The sequence below is a fragment of the Orcinus orca genome, chromosome 7 (genome assembly GCF_937001465.1).
Source record: "Orcinus orca chromosome 7, mOrcOrc1.1, whole genome shotgun sequence".
Taxonomy (NCBI): Eukaryota; Metazoa; Chordata; class Mammalia; order Artiodactyla; family Delphinidae; genus Orcinus; species Orcinus orca.
The window spans coordinates 61,228,222-61,248,131 of record NC_064565.1 but is presented as its reverse complement, the minus strand read 5'-3'; the positions used below and the strand labels follow the sequence as shown (position 1 = coordinate 61,248,131).

At 39.6% G+C, this 19,910-nt stretch overlaps 1 protein-coding gene across 5 annotated transcripts in view; it reads right to left on the bottom strand.

Moving 5' to 3' along the window:
• MAP3K20 (mitogen-activated protein kinase kinase kinase 20) overlaps positions 1-19,910 on the bottom strand; it is a 171,021-nt gene that overhangs the window by 50,087 nt on the left and 101,024 nt on the right. For all 5 annotated transcript variants that reach the window (XM_049712254.1, XM_049712255.1, XM_004267317.3 and 2 more), the window contains exons 9-10: positions 14,576-14,650; positions 8,032-8,138 (exon numbers count right to left, since the gene is read on the bottom strand). In XM_049712254.1, coding sequence (XP_049568211.1) covers positions 8,032-8,138; positions 14,576-14,650 — 182 coding nt within the window. The remainder of the gene's footprint in view (positions 1-8,031; positions 8,139-14,575; positions 14,651-19,910) is intronic.

Genomic DNA, 19,910 nt, shown 5'->3' with positions numbered 1-19,910 from the left:
CTAGCTTGGAAACATAAGCTCCGAATACTTTCTCAAAGCAGTGAAGAACCACTGGGTGGGGCCTGAGCTATGGAGCTGGTGTCTTGGTTTAGCCATTTAATAAATGCTTATGGTCAGGAGTTCCCTGGCAGTCCAGTGGTTAAGACTTGGGCTTTTGGGACTTCCCTGGTGGCGCAGTGGTTAAGAATCCACCTGCCGGGCTTCCCTGGTGGCGTAGTGGTTGAGAATCTGCCTGCCAATGCAGGGGACACGGGTTCGTGCCCCGGTCCGGGAAGATCCCACGTGCCGCGGAGCAACTAAGCCTGTGCGCCACAACTACTGAGCCTGCGCGTCTTGAGCTTGTGCTCCGTGACAAAAGAGGCCGCGATAGTGAGAGGTCCACGCACTGCAATGAAGAGTGGCCCCCGCTCGCCGCAACTAGAGAAAGCCCTCGCACAGAAACGAAGACCCGACACAGCCAAAAATAAATAAATAAATAAATAAAAGAATCCACCTGCCAATGCAGGGGACACGGGTTCGAGCCCTGGTCCGGGAAGATCCCATATGCCGTGGAGCAACTAAGCCTGTGAGCCACAACTACTGAGCCTGCGCTCTAGAGCCCATGAGCCACAACTACTGAAGCCCGCACGCCTAGAGCCTGTGCTCCGAAACAAGAGAAGCCACTGCAACGAGAAGCCCGCTCACCGCAACCAGAGAAAGCCCGCATGCAGCAACGAAGACCCAACGCAGCCAAAAATACATAAATAAGTAAGAATAAATTTATAAAAGAAAAAAGACTTGGGCTTTCACTGCCGTGGACCCAGGTTTGATCCCTGGTCGGGGAACTAAGATCCCACAAGCCACACGGGGCAGCCAAAAAAAAAAAAAAAAATGCTTACGGTCATCTGGCTCTATTATATGTTATCTCATCTTACTCTCATTACAGCCCCAAGAAACAGGTACTAATCTCACAAAGAGAGAGATGGGAAAATGACACTCCAGTTACATGATCACTGTCCTACCCCTAGTAAGTTCACCTTAGCCTATTTGCTGAGTAGCTCAAGTAACTGACGGATTAACTTGACTCAGTCTCCTCAGTTGTACGGGGTGGTAGTTATCTTCTATCAGGGCTCCACAAGTTGCCTGATCCTAATAATTACCTGGGCAAAACATACAACAAAACATAGATTCCTAGGACCCTTCCTCAGAGCTCAGGGTTCAGTAGGGCTGGGTAGGGCTTAGGAATCTCCATTATCTGAAAGAAGAGCCAGGTCGTTTTTTGACCATCAGGCAAGTGTGGGAATCCTGGGCCAGATGAACTCTAAGGTTCCTTTTAACTCTAATCATTTTAAAAGCAAGTCAGTTCCCTCCTTAGTCTCTATGCGCTGACCAACCTCACCACCTGGAACAATATGGCCAGTTACAGAGACCTGTGCTTTATAGAAACTGAAATTGGTAAGATGGCTCAGGGCAGGTTTTTTTCTCCTTCAGGGCTGTCATCATGTTTAAGTCTAAATTTATGCTCTGAGAGTTGGAAGTTCTTCCCTTTCAGTTTCTGAAGAGCCTGTGAGAAAAGCAACGGTAATGAGAGACTGAGAGAAAGAAGGAGAGACCGAGAGGGAGGGAGGTAAGAAGAGAGAAAGGAGGAGAGGAAGCAGAGCGAAGGGTGGAAGGAAGGGTTAGCGAAGGCGCAGAGGCAAGGACGCAGAACAAGGAAGGGACTGGAAAGAAAAGCCGGTTGGAGATTAGCTGCTGAGCCAACAGCTGCTCCCATGTGCCCCTGGGACACACCTACACGTCCGACTGTGCGATCCTGGTTGGGACTTTCACTACAGAAGGTAGATGCCCCCAGATCTAAGTTGATGACTGTAGGTAGCCAAAGTCTGCCTTTTTATGTCCAGGGAAAATCAGAATAAGTGGACAGCTTATCCCAATGCCCTTGTAGATGAGAAGCAGATAAAGGAAAACAAAAAGGTTCTGGGTATTAATTGGCAAAACCCAACTCCGAGAACAGCTACTGAGGTGTTTCTGGACTTGGGCTCCACGTTTTACTTCCCTGGCTGTCTGCAAAATACCTCAGAGCAAGGGAGGCAGGAAAGTAAGTGCAAAAGCCTCTGCTGTCAACCCCGTCCCTTTTATTGGTGTCATCTGAAAATGATAAAGCCAGGTAAGTCAAGTCACACTAGAGTCCCTAAGGAAAAGCAGTAAATCAGCCATCTTTCAAAATGATGACTGTATCATAAAATCCAAATTTTATCCCTGATATTTCAGACAAAGTATTATGCCCATTTATAAATAAGTGTTTTTATTTTTCAAATGGAGGATTAAGGAAAAAAACACAGTGTAGAAAACCTTAGGTTAAAACTTTTTTAACAAAAAGGAAAGAATGAGCCATCTTCAATCAATGAGAGGGTGAGAAAAGGAGGCAGCAGAGCTGGGCACACTCAGTGGGATACGGCAGGGCCCTGGGCTGCTGCCACATGGTGCTTCCACCAAGCCCAGTCCCAACTCTTTTGCCAGGGAGACTGAGCTCACTGGTGTTCTTTTTGATCAGGGTAAATGGCCAACGCATGCAATTTCACTTGTCATTTAAGCCAAGGTTTCATCTCAAGTTCCAGCTCTGGGAGCCCACTCTGATTTTAAGCCCTTCTGGAAAATACATCAACAGTTAAGTAAAGCTAAGTAAGCTGAGAGCTGTCGCAGAAAAACAAAAACTGACTGAGTAAATATGCTCCCCAACGAGGCTTTCCCAGACGCCCCGGGATATTGACAGCAGTGGTCCAGGTCCTATGCCACAAGAGTTGTAACCCAAACCTGGATGGCAACACAAAGACAGTTGCTCCCCTGGCTGTTCCCTCTGTTTTTCTTGATGCACTGTTTCGCATCAAATGCATTGGCTGATGCCCTTATATAACCCTCCTGTTCTAAAAATATAGTTTAATATGTTTTAAGTTGATGAAAATTTTCCCTATGTCAAAAACAGGCAATGAACTACAATTATCTTCTTTTACTAGACAGAAACTTACTTTGAAATAAAATATTAATTCATAAAAACAGTTATATATATATTACATGAGAAATAGATAATATATATATTACATTTAGTGTTATATATTAAATGATTTGTGCTAAAATCCAAATTGCAAAGATTAGTTTTTTAAATCTCTGTGTTTTTTTTTTTTTTTTTTTTTTGCGGTACGCGGGCCTCTCACTGCTGTGGCCTCTTCCGTTGCGGAGCACAGGCTCCGGACGCGCAGACTCAACGGCCATGGCTCACGGGCTCAGCCGCTCCGCGGCATGTGGGATCTTCCCGGACCGGGGCACGAACCCGTGTGCCCTGCATCGGCAGGCGGACTCTCAACCACTGCACCACCAGGGAAGCCCTCTGTGTTTTGTTTTTAAGAAGGGGTGCCAGAGTAAGAATATTTTGATCACCAAGGAAGAATGCAACCAGCAGAATGTCTTACCAAGAGACAGAGACCCTGAATGCACTATCACAGCGACATGAGGCTCACTCAGTGCAGGTGACCACAGGGCTGCAGACAATCACAAAGGGCAACGAGAACTGAAAACACGACCAAGAGGATGACACATTTTCTGTTCTTAATGCTCGTGGCCACTATTGCTAATAAGTCAATAGGAGGAGAAACAAGGTGAAGATGTGATGAACAAGGAAAGGTCTGACACTAGATTTCTTGCCTATCACCTATTAGGTAAAAGGAAAGGACATAGTTCATGTGGTTTTTAATAACCTAGTTTTAAAAAGAATTTTCAGAATAATCATTTAAGTTTCTAAGACTAGATGTTCCATCTGGTTTATGTGTAGAGGAAGCTCCACCAGCAAACAAGCGTTTGTCAGAAACACCAGAGCAGGACGGGAGTCCGACTTCACTGATACTTGTTAACTTCCTACACACACTTTGGACCCTAGACGCATGGTTTCAGACACCAGATAAAAGTCAGGGGAAAGAGAGGAGTGGTCTGAATGTGCTGTCCTTTGAAATATCCAGATGACCTGACAACACATTTCCTTCTTTTGGACACTTGGCACGTTGAGTGGGATAGTTGTTTTGCCCTAATCATCACTTAAAACCATCATGCCCTTGGGCTTCCCTGGTGGCGCAGTGGTTGAGAGTCCGCCTGCCGATGCAGGGGACACGGGTTCGTGCCCCGGTCCGGGAGGATCCCACATGCCGCGGAGCGGCTGGGCCCGTGAGCCATGGCCGCTGCGCCTGCGCGTCCAGAGCCTGTGCTCCGCAACGGGAGAGGCCACAACAGTGAGAAGCCGGCGTACCGCAAAACAAAAACAAAAACAAAAAACCATCATGCCCCTGTGATGCCTCTCTTTGCTAAAAGGGAATCCAGTGGAGGGCATGACACTGGCCACAAATTCAGGGACAGCACCGCACAGCGTGTGTGCCACAGCAGGCCCGTGGGATCAGACCACCTGGGTGCCAGCGCTGGTTCTGTTTCACACGGTATAATCTTGAGCAGTTGCCCAACCTGTCCAGGTCTCGGTTCTTGCACCTGTGATGTACACACTAGGGTTGCTATTGGATTAAAAAAGATAGTCCAAATAAACTACAAGCATCTGGTTAAGAATGTGATAAATGACGGCTGTGTTCGTTATTGTTACTCTAATTAATATGATTATTATTCCCCACGTTTTTAACCAATTACCAAGTTCAATTAAAACAGCTCTGCTGCCGCTCAAACTGTGGTTTAGTGCTTCAGGTAAAGATATATATTCTTTCTCCAGCTCTCAGGATTAACGAATTCCTGAAAGACAGCCAATGAGGAAGTCCCCTAGGCAACTGTTTGCCTTTTACTAAAATACATTAATGTATTACCAGTTTTATTTCTCTCATCTTTTTAGCTTGAAGAATTAAAAAAAATAAATTTGTTATTCAACTAATCCAGGTTTATTATACAAAATAAAGATATACACATAGAAAACACTTTCCCATAATCTCATTACCCAATGATATGTAACATTGACCTTTTTATACTTTTCTCTATGTGCACATACGTGTACACATAAATATGTGTTTATTTTAGAATAAATGGAATCATTCTGAACGTACTGGACCGTAGCATCCATTTTTGAATCGTTTATCAGACCTGTAATATCATGAAAGGCTCCATACTATTCTGTGTGTGGGGATATCATAATTTTCTAAATCATAAAAACCACAAAAAAACCAAATCAATCTTTTATTTTACTTTAAGCTCATTTCCAGTTTTATCATTCTAAAGGATGTGATAAACAAATGTCCATACATTCTTGCACAACCTTCCCGTTTATTTTCTTAGGAATGAAATGGCAGTGGGAGAGGTGTCTGATTGATATAGCCAAACTGTCCTCCGAAAGGTAGTATTTTCCCACCAGCGAAGTATGAGGAAGTTTACAACACTGGATATTTTCATGATATAAATTTTTGCCAATCTGATGAATAAATTATGTTCCCTTTGATTTGATTGCTAAATGAGGTTGAATACTTTTCACATGTTTATTGGTCATTTGACTTCTTTTTTTGTGAAATGCCATTTCAGGCCCTTTAATATGATTATTTTAATTAAAATGTTATTTTAAAGACAGAAGTGGTGGTTTTAGAGTGTGATCTGGGGACTCCTGAGAGCTTTTCAAAGGTTAAATTGGTTTTCAGTATAACATTAAGACATGATTTACCTTTTCTACTCTCATTCTCTCATAAGTGTACAGACTTTTCCACAGGTTTCATGACATGTGATAGTACCATAGGCTGAATGCAGAAGCAGGATTTATTACTGTCTTTTAAATGAATCAATAACTACGTATTTAAATTTTTTTCTCAGTTCTAATTTTGAATGTGGTAAATACTGACAGATGTAACTCATTTAAACAAAAGCCCTTTGGAGTCCTCAATAATTTTTCAGAGTGTAATGGAGTCCTGAGACTAGAAACTTCTAGAACAGATGATCTATCATACAGGAAAAAAGTTGCAACACTATGGCATTTGTCTTATAAATTTATTCATGGTGGGTATTGCTTTCGGTCTTACGGAGGTTTTACATTTTTATATAGAAAACTTACCAACTTTCCCCCTATTTTCTGATTTTGTTGACATACTTCAAAGACTCCCTATCTCATGGGTATTAATAATAGTATTAAAATCCTACTAATCCTTTGGCCAACAGATCAAACAGCAGTTCCTCAGAGAATCCCTTTATTAAACCCTCAGACTAGATTAGATTTCACGGTTATATACACCCAGACGTCCAGTAATGTTCTGTCATAATGCTTATCAAAATGGTAATGAAAGTTATTCGTATATTTGTGTTTAGTAATCCAGTACTGACACTCCATGTGCACTGGGGCTGTTCTGCTCATCACCACAGCCCAATACTAAAGGACACCTTTCCCCAGCAGAGGTTTAATGAATATCTGAATGAATGAGTGTAAGAAGCACATTTGTCAAAGCAAACAAATTAACTTACATATTTCTATTCTTTTGTGTAATATTGTGATGTCTTTTAATATTATTACCACCGTGGTATTTCCTTCTCCAAATATCTGTTGAGCAACTGCGGTCGGTATTCAAGATATGTTCTAGAGGCTCCAGTTACAGCAAGGAACAAAAGAGATGATCCGACTCTCTTACATTTTAGTCAGCGAGACACACATTATTAAACAACAGATTGCAGAACTACTTATTAATTTCAACTGCAGTAGAAGCTATGAAGGAGATGCTCTCAGGGCACATAAAGTGGAACCTCAGCTGGTCTGGGGTCAGGAAACACCTCCTTAAAGGAGTTTTTTTCAGCTACTATCTGAAGCAGTAGTAGTAGGAGCTGAGTTGGGTTTGGGCATCAGGGCTGGTGTGTCGCTGAAATGGGATGAATTTTATACAGAAGATACTGCATTTGCAAGGTATGAGGGAGAAATATGCATGTGTTGAGGGACCAACGTCAAAAATTAAGGGGTAGAACGACGCTCTTAAGATGAGGTGGCTGAGGCAAGAGCACAGAGGGTGTCATGAATCTTAAGTATTTTGGCCTTTGTCCTAGAGTAATGGGAGCCCCTTATACTGATTTAAAATGGGAGTGATCTGATTAGATTTGTGCTGATCTCTTACTGTAGGAAACAAATATTACTTACATGTTTTGTTTTGTTAATTATTTCAGCCCAGAACAAAGTCCCTCATACACACCTAGACTCCAGCAAACAGTATTACTTTTGTATCACTAAGTAAAAATTCATTTTAACTCACTGGTCCTAGAGATTCCCAAAGAATAAAAAATAAAGAAGGTTATCGTAAAACACCAAACAGAAAGCCCAAAGAAATGTGTCATCACAGGAGTAAACGATTGTCGTTTTTTTAAGTGCCTGCAGTATTCATTTGGTATCGGCAGGTGGCGCCAGGCGTCACGTTACTGCCATAGCTAACAGGAGCAGAGATGAGTTACTTAAATCTCTGCTGAGTCAGGGAGGAATTATGTCAGCCTCCAAACATGCTATTTATATTCGTGCATCATGTGACCCGGCTCCAATGTCTCATCTCGGGCTTACTTCTTCCACTCACACAATACAATTCTCTCATTACTAAGTTTGTTTACACCTGAAAAAATTTAATAGGATTTATAACATCAAAAGCTTTCTTTTAAAAGTTTTTACAGTCTCCTTAACTCTTCCATCAACAGATACAGTGCTCTGCATATTTCCAAGCAGACAGTATTTTTATTTCTCACTGGACAGAGGACAAAGTTTCCTAACACAGAGTGTATACAGAGGAATGTCAGGTAACCGTCTTTTATCTCAGAAGATACTGTTTTAATATGCTTTCTAAATACTTAGACATATGATAAAGCAACAAGCTTAGAGGAACACTCTTTGCTTACATATGACAGGGAGGGCTTATTCGATCTCCAAAATTTTCTAACACAAAAACACACAAAAAAGCCCCAATTTCTAAGGAATCAGGACTGTCATCAAGTTTCCAGGTTCTGTTCCTGGCTGAAGCTACTCATGATCCCTTAAAGTCAGATGATGTGACTCGGATGCAAGGCACCTACCTCCACTCTGCCTTATTGTGCAGGAATGAGTTACACTGGTCAGGAAGGTTCGTGTCGTGCGACATGGACTCCAGGATTGAAATGATTTGCTTGAAAGACGGCCGTTTCTGAAGGAGAAAAAATAATCACTTGTTGGGATGCAAGAAAGTAGATCTTTAAGAGAAAATCCACAGGTATAGTAATAAGGTCAAGTCACCTTATTACTATATAAAACAAAATAAAATATGATGTAATGTCCCGATTTAGTTATTTTACAACTGCCAGACTGCTCAGGTTTAGGGAACCATACTTCTTATTTTCAACTAGTTATTCAGAATAGACTCAGATGTCATTTTTCTATTGTGTGGCCTAAGGTTGGAATGATTATACTATTTTTCCAGGTAAGGAAAGTACTAACTAATTCTCTCTTTTGGGTATGATTAAGGACTCCTAAAAGGAAAAAGTTAAGTCTTTTAAAAATCTATGTGATAGGACTTCCCTGGTGGCGCAGTGGTTAAGAATCCACCTGCCAATGCAGGAGACACGGGTTCGAACCCTGGTCCGGGGAGATCCCACATGTCGCGGAGCAACTAAGCCTGTGTGCCACAACTACTGAGCCTGCGCTCTACAGCCCATGAGCCACAACTACTGAAGCCCACACGCTCAGAGCCCGTGCTCTGCAACAAGAGAAGCCATCACAGTGAGAAGCCTGCACACCGCAAGTAGCCTCCCACTCACTGCAACTAGAGAAAACCCGCGTGCAGAAACGAAGACCCAACACAGCCAAAAATAAACAAATAAACAAATTTATTTTAAAAAAATCTTTGTGATAAAGCAAGTATAGTAAAAGTTAACAGTAGAGTCTGGGCGATGGGTATACCAGTGTTTAATGTAAAATTCTTTCAACTTTTCCATATGTTTGAAAATTTTTATAATAAAATGTTGGGGGAAATCTACTTATTAATCTAGCAGAACTTATAAAATTTCCTAAACCAGTTGCTCAGAGAAAAATTCCCCAATTTTAAAGCCATCATAACTTCACTGTTCTCAATGTTTATTCCACATTAAAACTAGTTTTGATGCTGGGAAACTCTCAGGTACTGTTTACTAGAAATTGAAAAAGGAGTGGTTAGATGTACTTCTTTAGCTAGCAAAAACTACCCTAGTCTCTCTCTTTAGACTCTAGCCAAGATTGAGACAAAAGGTTTAAAAAAAATGGAGAAAGATAATAAAAGGATGATGTACATTCTCTCTTCATCACACCTCATAATTATACCATTTCTGAACAAATTACCATTGCAGCAATTAAAACATGCATTTTAATTTAGGAGCACAAAAACAAGAAGGAAGAATGTTGAGGTGGCTTGCTTGCAGGACTTGAGTGCTTCCTACATTAAGAAAAGCAATTTTTCTTAGGAATATAAAACTGGGATATTTATTCTGAGTTCTCCCATTATTGTTCTCTTTCAAGGGTGTGTGTGTGTGTATGTGTGTGTGTGTGTGTTTTAAAAGAGGGCGTTAGTAGCTAGATGGCACTGATTGTACATTAAGCCTTGTAATAAGCAAAGAGAAAAGTGCCTTAAGTAGGAAATTTGAAAAAATTCTGTTTGTCTTCTTTGAATTTGTTCCCATTTTAATTTCTCCCATCATGTGTCAAGGTTGCAAAAGGAAAAATGTTTTAATTGTTTGTACAGGAACTAATTATATAATAAATATAGGATTTTCATTTTTCATGGAAAAGCAGCAGGAGGAGCTGACAAATTTTCAAAGAATAATATTGTTCCCTACACTTAATCATTCTTTTTTTTTTTTTGCGGTACGTGGGCATCTCACCCCTCCTCTCCCGTTGCGGAGCACAGGGTCCGGACGCGCAGGCTCAGCGGCTATGGCTCACGGGCCTAGCCACTCCGCGGCATGTGGGATCCTCCCGGATCGGGGCATGAACCCGTGTCCCCTGCATCGGCAGGCGGACTCTCAACCACTGCACCACCAGGGAAGCCCCACTTAATCATTCTTGAGATAAGGTAAAACTTTTTGTAATTGGATGGCAAGTATCCCTGAAAAAATCTTAATTTTATAGTTAGAATTGCTCTCAGATGGAAATTATCAAAGTGAACATTTAGAAGGTAGCAACAATGTAGAATTTTGTGTTAATATTTAATGAGTATTCTGGTTACAGAATACGGCATTTGGTCTAGGATCTTCCTCCGAAGCGGTTTAGGTTCCTTTTATGTATTATGTAGACTTTGCTTACTTAAAAAGGCACAACCAGAACAATTTATTAAGCATCTGTATACATTATTTGTTATTTTTGTTTTATAGATAAGGAAGATCAGTCTCAGAAAAGTATGAATTGCCCAGTATCACACAGGAAGCAAGTTACACAACCAGGGTCTATGCTCTTAAACACTTCAAAATGCTTTATCACATGACGGTAAGACATTACTTCCTATCAAACTCAGGGCTTTAGCTATTATTTTTTTCTCCTTTAGAAATATCATTTTAGAACTTGAACCAATACCCACCTTTACTTCCTTCTTTTCTTCAAAAAAATTTTTTTGAACACCTGGTGGAAGCCACTGGAATGATCTAACATTTATTTACCTAATAGCAGCTTTCTCTTGTATACATTTCTACCTCCTCATTGCAAAAGAATATATTTCTATAGGTGAGCTGAATATTTTAATCTATGCGTTAATACTCTAGAGTCTAAGGACTGAAAAAAAAAGAAATAAAATATATTTTAACCAACTATTGCTCTATCTATGGGCATAGGACTGGCACCAACTCCTGGTTGAATTGCTATATACTTCTAGCCAGAGAACTAAAATGTGCCTCTCAGGAAATAAACCTTGCTCTGGCCACTTGAGTCAACAAAAAATTGTACATCTACTTACTAAATTTACGGGAGATGCTATAGGGAAACAAAGAAAAGCTAGCTCTATTCCCTCATGGAGCCTGTAATCCATTTAGGAAGAAAAGATATTTTTAAAAATGCAACAGCACAAGATGAGGCAGTAGCTCAGACTATGGTTTTGGAAAAGAAGTAGTTAGTATGGACAGGGATAAACAGAATAACCAGGGAAGGCTTGATGATGAAGTAATCAGGGGAGAAAAGAAAAGAAGGAAAAGAACATGTTCAGGGAATAAAGAAGGTGTGTAAGGTGTGTCTAGAGGAGAGAGCAATGAGAGAGTTAGAAATGTGAGCTGGATGCATAATCAAATCAAATATAGAGGGCATATATTATTTGTATCAGAATAAAATGCCATGAATTTAGGAAATAAAAATTGATCTCAAACATTCTTCATACTTCACGGGGCTAGAACACAAGATTCCTCTGACCCTAAAAAAGGGTCAGCTTACTACGTGTTCAACAGAGACATGCCAACTTCATGGCATCAACTCTGGACCTAATGTCCTTGTTGTGTAGGTATTTACACTATCATTTAATTAATACACCATAAATGTATATTCTTAGAATTTTAATTAACATAGTACAGAGTTTCTGATTAAGAAACTCAAAACCTGCTTTGCATACTGAAATATAATTAAAATTACAGAGATCTAGTGGCATTCATCTAATTCAGCACACATAACTTCAGGTGAAATTTCTACTTGAGCATCAGAGAGAAAAATACTACAAAAATTACCAACTGGGCCACAACGGACATATAAGTGGTAGAGTATGAAAAGGGTAGTGTTTTAACAGTATAAAATAAATGTTCTCCAGAAAGCTTGCAAATAGCCACTTATAGTTTCCACTGGATTAGTTGCAAAGTGCAGGCATTTCTCTTAATGCTTAAAAATCCCCATATTCTAAAAAATCACACACTAAAATAAGGCCTACACAGGGGCAGGACAGACCATTCAAAACCTATCAACTTTGTCATAACAAAACTAATGAAACAATAATAAACCTAAATAAAAATACTAACAGTTTAAAAACTGTTAAATTCCTTAATAAAAAACAATACTAAGTAAATGTGGGACTCTTTAAAAAAGGGTGAGGGTAGTTTGATGAACGGGAGTGAAAGCAGATGGAGGCTGCTGGTTCACCAGGCCAAAGGTGAAACGCACAAGGCTGGGGAGAACCAGCAACAAACTCTTCCAAGACAAAGCACCGCTCATCCCAGCCGACAGGGAGCACGTGGGGCAGAGGGGCCTCTCCGGTCCGTGTCCCTTGCTGTGCTACTGGCTGCACTACTGTGCTTGGTGTTCAGCGGTTCTCGCTTGTGGCGTGGAACAGTGTGCTGAAAACCACTACTCATGATTCAACATGAATTCTGCCTGATACTAACACAATCCCCATATTCACCAAGTGTTACGAGTTACTCCCACTAGACAAAACGCACGTTTCCATATTGGTGAATTCAATCAACCCAAGTTCGAACAGGCTATTGAACCCGAGGATGGTCGGGGGGTTCCTGACTCAACTACGCCGTTTGATATATGGGACTTGAGCATCCGTGGATTCCACTGGGGTCCTGGAACCAACTATCCCCCCCACCCCCCACCCCATACCGAGGAACTGCTGTATATGTTATCATCATTCATTCTTCTTGGGGGTCATACAGGAACTGCATTTAAATTAAGGGAGAAATTCCATTCTTAAATCATTCTTTTTAGATCTCTATTTAAAAGGTCAGTTTGTAATACACCTATTTCCATGAAAAACCGGACAAATTTGAACTATAAAATTTTAGTTCCTTTCTTGAGAGTATCTCTTTTATTATTATTATTTTAATTAATTAATTATTTTTTGGCTGTGTTGGGTCTTTGTTGCTGCACACGGGTTTTCTCTAGATGCAGTGAGCGGGGGCTACTCTTCGTTGCGGTGCGTGGGATTCTCATTGCGGCTTCTCTCATTGCAGAGCATGGGCTCTAGGCACACGGGTTTCAGTAGTTGTGGCACGTGGGCTCAGTAGTTGTGGCTCACAGGCTGTAGAGTGCAGCCTCAGTAGTTGTGGCGCAAGGGCTTAGTTGCTCCGCAGCATGTGGGATCTTCCTGGACCAGGGCTTGAACCTGTGTCCCCTGCATTTGCAGGCGGATTCTTAACCACTGCACCACCAGGGAAGCCCCCTATTATTATTATTTTTTAACTATTTATTTATTTATTTTTGGCTACACCGGGTCTTGGTTGCGGCACGAGGGATCTTCGTTGCAGCACGTAGGATCCTTAGTTGCGGCATGCGGACTCTTAGTTGCAGCACACATGCGGGATCTAGTTCCCCGACCAGGGATCAAACCCCAGCACCCTGCATTGGGCACACAGTGTCTTACCCAACGGACTACCAGGGAAGTCCCTTGAGTGTATCTCTCTTATTCCAATATTTAATCTGTGAGGATCTTTTTAATTTTTATCTTTTTATTATGGAAAATTCCAAACATATGAGAAAGTACAGAGAACAATATAATGACCCTCTATATACCTATCACTTCAAAAATTATCATGGATGACGGTATTTAATCTATACCATCATCCATTTCCCTTCACTTTATTTTGAAGCAAATCCGAGACTCACCTATCATTTTACCTATAAACATTTCTGTATGTATGTAAGAGTCTTTTTTTTTTTTTTTTTTTGCGGTACGCGGGCCTCTCACTATTGTGGCCTCTCCCGTTGCAGAGCACAGGCTCCGGACGCGCAGGCTCAGTGGCCACGGCTCACGGGCCTAGCCGCTCTGCAGCATGTGGGATCTTCCCGGACCGGGGCACGAACCTGTGTCCCCTGCATCGGCAGGTGGACTCTCAACCACTGCGCCACCAGGGAAGCCCTGTAAGAGTCTTTTAAACAGATCTTTGTGGGGAAAGGAAATGAGCCATTCACGCTCGAATGGGATAACCACATGAAAGCCTTAATTTTTGGAATTTCTCCAACTCTATTGTGATAGCTTAAAAAACATCACTGAAACTCCACAGGGAGTGTGTATCAAGATTCTCTAGAAGTGCTACCTTTGCCTGGTGTTTGGCTAGAAAGGCAATATGGTGTAGTGGTTAAGCACAGGGACTTATGTCAGCTGGTTTGGCTTCATCCTCCAGCTCCAACACTTATTAGCTGTGTGGTCTTGAGCTCACTAATTAACCTGTGTTCATGTGTAAAATGAGGATAATAACACTACCTAGTTCACAGAGATACTCTGAGGAATAAATGAGTTAACATACATAAAGTGCTTGGAACAGTTCCTGGCTTACAATAAGCACTGTGTGCTAGCATCTGTATAACATGAAGGTGCAACAGTTACTATTAAAGATTAAAAACAAGGTAACAAAATTCTTTTTTATTGACTCAAGAATGCCAGAGTGCTGTAAGAAAGACCCAGTAATGATTTCTAGGGATCAAGACAAGTAGATGTCAACAGAAAGCCTTCACAGTCAATCTGGGGCTCGGAAGAACAGCAACCCAGCTTTGCTTTGTAATGAATTTTATTACCCCAAGTTTTAAAAAGTCAAAGCCAAACAAACAAGTGAAATTTCAGAACAACAACAACAACAATATATGTGTGTGTGTGTGTGCGTGTGTGCGTGTGCGTGTGTGTGTGCGTGTGCGTGTGTGTGTGTGTACCTTGGCATCAGCTTCCCAACACTGATGTAACAGTTCAGCAAAACTCCTGGGGCAACTGCTTGGAATGGTTAATCTCTGTAACAGGGAAAGAAAAAATCAATCAAAACAAAACACAAGGATTTTCTCACTAAAGGAAGGAAATTCTAATTGAAAGGTATAAAAGAGTTAATTTAGTAGCATAAACAAGACATAAAATTTAAAACTTGCATTGATTAATATGTGACCGGCGAGAATTTACATTTAGGTTCATAGCATCTAATCTCTAAAGACACTTTACCGTTTTCCTCCAAAGAGGAACCACAGTGGATGAAGAAATAGGGTTCAGCACAAGTGCAACAAAATATAGAATCAAGTCTAAAAGAAACCAGTACGAGAGGGGCAAGTTGGAATACTTAAATACTAACTTAAATACTAAATCTAAACCACACATCTATCACTGTAGTTTTATAGGCAACTATGAGATATGCAAACAGGCCAGGTAACTAGGAAAACAGTTCAGCTTTGGCAATAGGTGTACAACTTCTGAAAACATCTTGAGCACAGAGATAATTTTAAAGAAGTGTGCATTCTCTCAGCAGCAAATGAGACATTCTGAATGGATGACTCCTTATGGCTTAGTTTTGGTCAAATGCATAAACTATAAGGACTCGATAGAACAAAGATTATAATGTGAGGATTAGTCTTGTTCTAACATTGTACAGCAGTGGTTCTCATAGGACATGTAATGCCCCCAGGGGCAGTATACAGATCTACAGAGACATTTTTGTTTGTTTGTTTTTTTGCCCCGTTGCGGAGCACAGGCTCCGGACGCGCAGGCTCAGCGGCCGTGGCTCACGGGCTCAGCGGCTCCGTGGCATGTGGGATCTTCCCGGACCGGGGCACGAACCCGTGTCCCCTGCATCGGCAGGCGGACTCTCAACCACTGCGCCACCAGGGAAGCCCTACAGAGACATTTTTGTTTTAAAGTCTGGAGGGTTGCACCTGGAGCAGGTCAAGAATGCTGGCCATCTTTCGATATATAGTAAAGCCCTGATTAAAAATTCTCCTGCATTCCACCAAACTTCAAATGCCCCGGGTGCATTCATGTGAGTAAAACAAGAAAACAATGAGGCTTCTAATTTTCTGAGCCTTAGAATCTGATTTATAAATAGAGTATTTTTAAAGATATTTTAAAAATACACTGAACATTCTATGAATGCAACTACTAAATAAAATAAATCAAGGGCAGATTGATTTTTGCATTATTAATAACCTTACCAAGATTTTGGGAAAATGTTGCCTACAACAGTGTTGCTCATGGTACTGGAATCATTAATACAACCCATTTCTACTCTGCATTTGTAGCTGTTGAATTCTATTTATCCATAGGTGGAAGCATCTAAAACTTCCATCATCACCTCTACTGTTTTTATGCCTGAGCATTTATACATTGCAATACATATTTACTTCTTCCTTATATTACATTTAGAGCATCATGTTGACTTAAAATACAATGTTGTACTACATCTGAATTTCATTTCAGGGAAGAAGACGAAGCATTAACATAGTTGTTATAAAGAGAGCATTGGATGTGATAGAGCTGAGAACCTCTGTACTAAGAAGATATATTTTACAGTATTTTTTGCCGAGAAGTTTTGCAAATAAAAAACTGAAAACAATTTAGTTGGATTTGGGGGAGGCTACGTATAAAACTAGAAAAACAGTTGCCTTGGCAAGAAAACAGACAATCTATATTTGGAATAAAAATAAAAATAAACCAAAATAAATAAAACTTTAAAGCAAAGTAAAAAAACAAAAAAACAACTCTCCAACTTAGAGGCTACACCAAGCATTTTTCAACTTCTGGTCTTGTGATTTCATAGAATAGAGCAAGATGTAGTAAATGGTACTATTATTTTACTGTAATGCAAACTGGAAACCTTTTATTGAAGGTCAAAAGGAAAATCATGTGTTTACTTAAAAAAAATGTAAGATGGTTGGGGATGGCAACTAGTAAAAACAGTGACTGCAATTATGTGACTGAATGTACTCCATGTGTAATGAAAAATAAGTTTTCATAAAAGGTAACATTTTCAACATAACTTTAGCACAACATTTTCCCAAGAACTGAAATGTGAACTGGCTGAATATGGATGTTGATCTTTTCTTACTGACAAACTTTTTAGATACCACATGTAAGACATTATAAAAGGAGACATAATTATTTTAAATTATCTGAGATGGTCAAAGATCAGTTAAATCTAGACTCAGACACTTCATGTAACGGATTATTTTGGCACACTAAAAAGTACTTTAAAAGAGAATCTAAAATATTTAAGTCCTGATTACGTAACTGTGGGCATTCCTAATTCATTAAAACATCCTGAAATAACCAGATATTAGCACCAGGTTTGCGACACTACTTAAAACAAATATTTTAAAATAAAACAGTTTCAAATTTAAAATTAAAATATTTCCTAATCACTAAATTAGGCATGATATTTTTTAAAAAGATCATATTCTTTTTTGCACCATTTTCAACATAAGATGCAATAATTATTTTTTAAGTCAAGTTCATTATCTTTTTTTAAAGTGTAGTCAAGAACAATGGATTAAGTTTTTGAGGATTTCTATGTTAACAAAGAATAGTAATTTTGCTACTTAGAATAAAACACATTTAAGCATTTATAAAGATAGGAATTATAATGCCAGAACACTCTGAATGACTACTAATTGAGTTTTATGGAAATTACAAAGGCAGATAGACACATCTGTAAGGTTTTTAAAATTTATTAGTAATACCCTCTTAATTTCATGCTTTCTATGAGTTCACTGTTTGCTTTGTAAAGTTTAACAGTGCTTTATGGATTCTAGTTTCAATAGGATTTAATAATAGGAAAAATGATTGTTTGGAGACCTTATTTCATTATTAAGGGTTTGGAATTAAAGGTCTTCAGATATAATTTTTAGAAAGTATCGATCTTCCTATAGATGCAAAAAGCAATCCTAAATGGTGAAACCAAATAAGGTCTAGAGTCTGGTTAACAGTAATGTATCAGTGTCAATTTTCTGGTTTTCATACTATACCATGCCTATGTCTCACCAGTGGGGGAAGCAGGGTGAAGGGCACACAGAATTCTTTGTAATATTTTTGCAGCTTCCTATGAGTCTAGGATGACTAGCATTCTAGTGTGACTAGCTCACATTTAAAATGTCTCTCTGAAAGTTTAAACACGTCATCCTTTATTTCAATGAGGCCTCTTAAAAAAAACTATAGCTTTCTCTTTTCAACTCAATAGCGCAAGGTATCCCAGAGTAAAAATAACTAAAATAAAATAACTGGAAGTTGAAGGGATTTTTACAAATTGTATTTAAGTCAGAGTCTCAATTTTATTGTAAAATAAAATAAATCCTTGGGAATTATTTTAATGCTACCTCAACAGAATTTGTTTTGGTAATAAGTGCCTCCATTTATGAGGTAGAATGAAGACATTTTCTTGAATGATGACAATGGAAACTACATTTGAACTTAATTTCCATATTCTGATAAATGAAATAAATATGCAGAATGAGAACAGACAAACAAATATCCTTGTAATACCCAATTTTCATTAGGTTCGTTAGAAAGTTGAGAAAAATTACTTCACCGTGTGGGTTTCTTTCAAATGACTATTTCATTTAATAAATATAGTATGCGAGGCATTTGAAGAGTCTCCATCTGTTATTAGCTGATCATGAGATCACACCACGGACACTCTACTTTAGGGGATTCCTGGGGAGAAAGGGGGAGATGGCCTCCTCATGTAGCCTGCTGAGGAGATTCTGAAGGTGATTTATGGGGGACTCTCAACCCTCAAGTCAGCTACTCAAAGGCAGCTCCTAAATTCATTTTTCTCTTTGTTTTTAAAGTGCTTTAGATTCACGCCTTTTCTGCCCTCCTTTAAATGAAATATTAAAAATATTAATTACTCTGTCTTATACATATTTGGAGGGTCCAGTCAGCTTTTAAAAAAAATTTCCTCCTAGTTTATCTTGAAACGATACAGAGGGAAAAAATGACATTGAGTGTTCTGCTCCAAAGTCAACAGAAGGTCAATAATCTTCTTCACTCTATTTGTCAACCCAGAACTACACGTCTAATCATCTCACTGGCAAAAGAAACTGAACAGAATCAAGTGGGTTCTCATACCATGAGATAATCAGTTACCCTGTGTGTGAGGTCTGATTTAATAGCACACCAGGAATAACCATCCCATTTAATTAAAACAGAACAGCCTCTGTGAAACAATGAGTAAGACACATTCTTGAATATAACATCTTTTTATTTTTCTTAAATTGGCAGCTCTCTCCCATCAAGTTCAGCTATCATGAACATTTCATCCATTCTCAATGGCTCAGAAGGACAAATTAATAAGGTAACCATGAATTATGTGATCTAAAATATGGAAACTTGGTTTCTTTCAGTCAATAGCAGCTTTTTGATTGATCTAGTTTGCTCCTGCACTCACATGGGGAGCGGATCAATCTAATTCTTTTAAAGCGTTAAAAAGGGAATATTGCTACATATTCACCATTTTGCAAATTATTTTACCCTAAGCCTGCACCCTTCCCTTTTGTGAAGGGCACAGATAAGATGTGGAAATGAAGAAGTTTTGTGAAATAAAGTTGTTTTACAGCGTTGCAAAGACAACTGCGTGCTTCCATTACTTGATCTAACTTCTCATAATACCTTGATAATGGATGCTTCATCCTTATGCTGAGAATTTCCATGGCTGTGCGTTTCAGTCACAATTTTAAACCTTTCAAAATGTATTTGCTGTCTTTGATATAAATGTACCATGTTCTCTGATGTTGGCTCATGGGTCCAACTAACGGAAAGCCTCAATTTGTGGGAAGAAGAAAAGCGAGGCTGGGGACACAGCACAAACGGTGTTTACGCCACTGAAGTTCTTTTGAAATGGAAAGGCTCTGCATGAAGAAGGGAACAGTTATGCCACTGCCTCGCCAATTCCAGTGAGGAGCTCATCTTCAATGTAGTGTTCAACGTAGGTGGCAAAACTGTAATTTTTCCCTTTTTTGAAACTATTTTTTCTTCTTTTATTTTTGAAATTCTCATCTAAGCGACAGTTTCTTGTACTATAGTGACTCCTGCTGGGAGAGGTAAGTTGAAGTAGCTGAAGGTCTCTTACAGATATACCAACTCCCGGACAGTAAAAAAGATGTCCTAAACGCAGGAGATGGAGTTAAAACTGTTCCCCTACCTTGGACGCAATGGCTTCTTTCATCACTAAGAACAAACCCCTAGGTTTTACAATTGAGACTGAGAAACTAGTACAGTACTTGTACAATTTTTGAT